We start from the raw sequence: 2,058 nt of genomic DNA on the forward strand, positions 1-2,058 counted from the left end.
GAGTCCCCATCCCTGGAGGTATCTAAAAGCCATGTGGACGTGGTGCTGAGGGACATGGTGTAGTGGTGGGCTTGGCCATGTTGGGTTAATGGTTGGACTCAGTGATCTTAAGGGTCTTTTCCGACCTCAGTGATTCAGTGATTCTGTGATAAAGGAGTTTGTTGTCAGCCACAGGCGGGGAAGCAGCTGGACCCGGGTCTGAGCCTGTCTCCCACGGAGGGTTGGTAACTCCCGATATACGAGAAGAGCCAAGAAACCTTCCCCCTCAAATACCTTTCTCGGAAAGCTCCAAGAACGGAGCTGCCTCCGGGTCCTGATCTGCAGAGACGCCCCCGGCAGCCGCGGGCAGGGATGAGGCCTGGGACGCCAGCGTGCTGTCCGAGGCTGAGGGAAAGCAGGAATACATCAGGGCAGGGCAGCACCCCCCCCCCCCCCCACCGACCGCCCTCCCCAAGGAGCTCCACACTCACAGCACGGGGAGAAGATGCATCAGGAAGCCCTGGGCTATGCCAGGTCGCTCGAGGCGAAGGTAACAGAGACCCTAATCCACGTCCCAAGGGCTGGCAGAGCTCGGGGAGCAGCGCCAGCGACAGCCCACTGTCTCCGCAAAGCCTTTGGCTGCTGCTCCCCTAAACTCCCGGGACGGCCGGGGTAAAGGCAGCAGAGATGCAGCACGCTGCTCCGGCTCCTCAGACCCACCCGGTGCCGCTTTTCTCCCTTCAAGCGAGCAGCTCCCTCCCCGCACGCGGGGCTGGGACAGCCACCCCTCTTCCCACGTCACTGCCCACGCCACCTCCCGTCTCCTGGGGTCTCCTCCGCCCCCTCGGACGCTCCAACGTACGCAGGAACCCTCCGAACGTCCCTCTCCAGGTGTGCAGGAGTTAACGCCCCGGAGAAGGAACGGGCTGAGATGCTGCCCCAGCACTCGGGGAGCCAGAAGCAGCTGGTATCGCTCACCCAAATTATTTCGCGGCAGGACCAGCCCCAGCCCTGGGTACGTCAGCTGCCAGGGCCAGGGAAAGCCTGGCAGCCGCTCTGGGCAGCAGGCAGATTCCCCGGGTCCCTGCCAGCCCTCGGGCAGCCGCCTGCCAGCACTGACCTTTCTGCACCTCCCGCAGGGAGCTGCTCACGATCGTCCACCACTTCTGCGCCTCCCGCTCCTCCTCGAAGTTAAACACCATGGGCTCGTCCGAGGAGCCGAGGAGCGTCAGCTCGTGGCAGGTGGGGCCCCTCACCTTGTACGAGATGTCCTTGAGGTCGTACTCGGCGACGTTCTGGGGGAAGCAGAAGGACGAGAGGGTCACGCCACGACGGAGCCAGGACGAAGACGCGCCGCACGCAGATGGTGCACTGGGCAAGGGGGCAACACCCCCCCCCCCCCCCGCCCCCCACCCCCGGACGGCATCCAAGCCAGGACCTGGGGACACGGGCTGTCCCTCTCCTCGCCTCCACCACGGTCTCTCACGAGATCAGCGTGGAGAGAAACAGGCACCAAGCCAAGTGCAACCCTCCATCCCCGGGCACCGCAGCACAAACCCAGCCTGAAACGCACCGAACCACAAACCCAGCCTGAAACGCCCACCCTCCCTGCCCAGGGCTGCCTCCGAGCCCCGCCACGGCTCGGCAGCCGCCCCGCTGTCTGCGGTCTCGCGTCCTCCACCCCGGCCAGAGGCCACCGCAGAACACCGAGGGCTGTGACCTGCTCGCAGCCACCGACCTGGCGCCTGCCAGGCGATCCCCAGCCACCCTGAGCCGGCGCGGCCGTCTCCACCGAGTCCACACACAACTAAACGCGCCGCTTCTCCCGTGTTTGCCTCTTCCCCTCCCTCAAAACCAAAGCGCAGGAGACATCTAAGACGAGTCGGGCTGCCATGACACCAGCTCTCTGGGGAAGCCGGTCCGGTTCTTTCCCCTTTTTACAAGCCTTGGGAAAACCCTTCCCCACACACATGCACCTCGGGGCTCGGCTTTCCCCGTGTGTCCCCCCCTCCTCCGGCACACAGGCTCCGCCAGCTCCCGGCCGGCCGCGGGGCGCAGGACCAGCCTCCGCAGGAGAGC

The 2,058-nt window shown here is 65.4% G+C and overlaps 1 protein-coding gene across 1 annotated transcript in view; it reads right to left on the minus strand.

The window, feature by feature from the left end:
* LOC103901266 (ranBP-type and C3HC4-type zinc finger-containing protein 1) overlaps positions 1-2,058 on the minus strand; it is a 17,526-nt gene that overhangs the window by 14,861 nt on the left and 607 nt on the right. The window contains exons 2-3 of the mRNA XM_019472806.1: positions 1,100-1,274; positions 274-384 (exon numbers count right to left, since the gene is read on the minus strand). Coding sequence (XP_019328351.1) covers positions 274-384; positions 1,100-1,181 — 193 coding nt within the window. The 5' untranslated portion in view covers positions 1,182-1,274. The remainder of the gene's footprint in view (positions 1-273; positions 385-1,099; positions 1,275-2,058) is intronic.

Source organism: Aptenodytes forsteri, unplaced genomic scaffold (assembly GCF_000699145.1).
Source record: "Aptenodytes forsteri isolate BGI_AS27 unplaced genomic scaffold, ASM69914v1 Scaffold949, whole genome shotgun sequence".
Lineage (NCBI taxonomy): Eukaryota > Metazoa > Chordata > Aves > Sphenisciformes > Spheniscidae > Aptenodytes > Aptenodytes forsteri.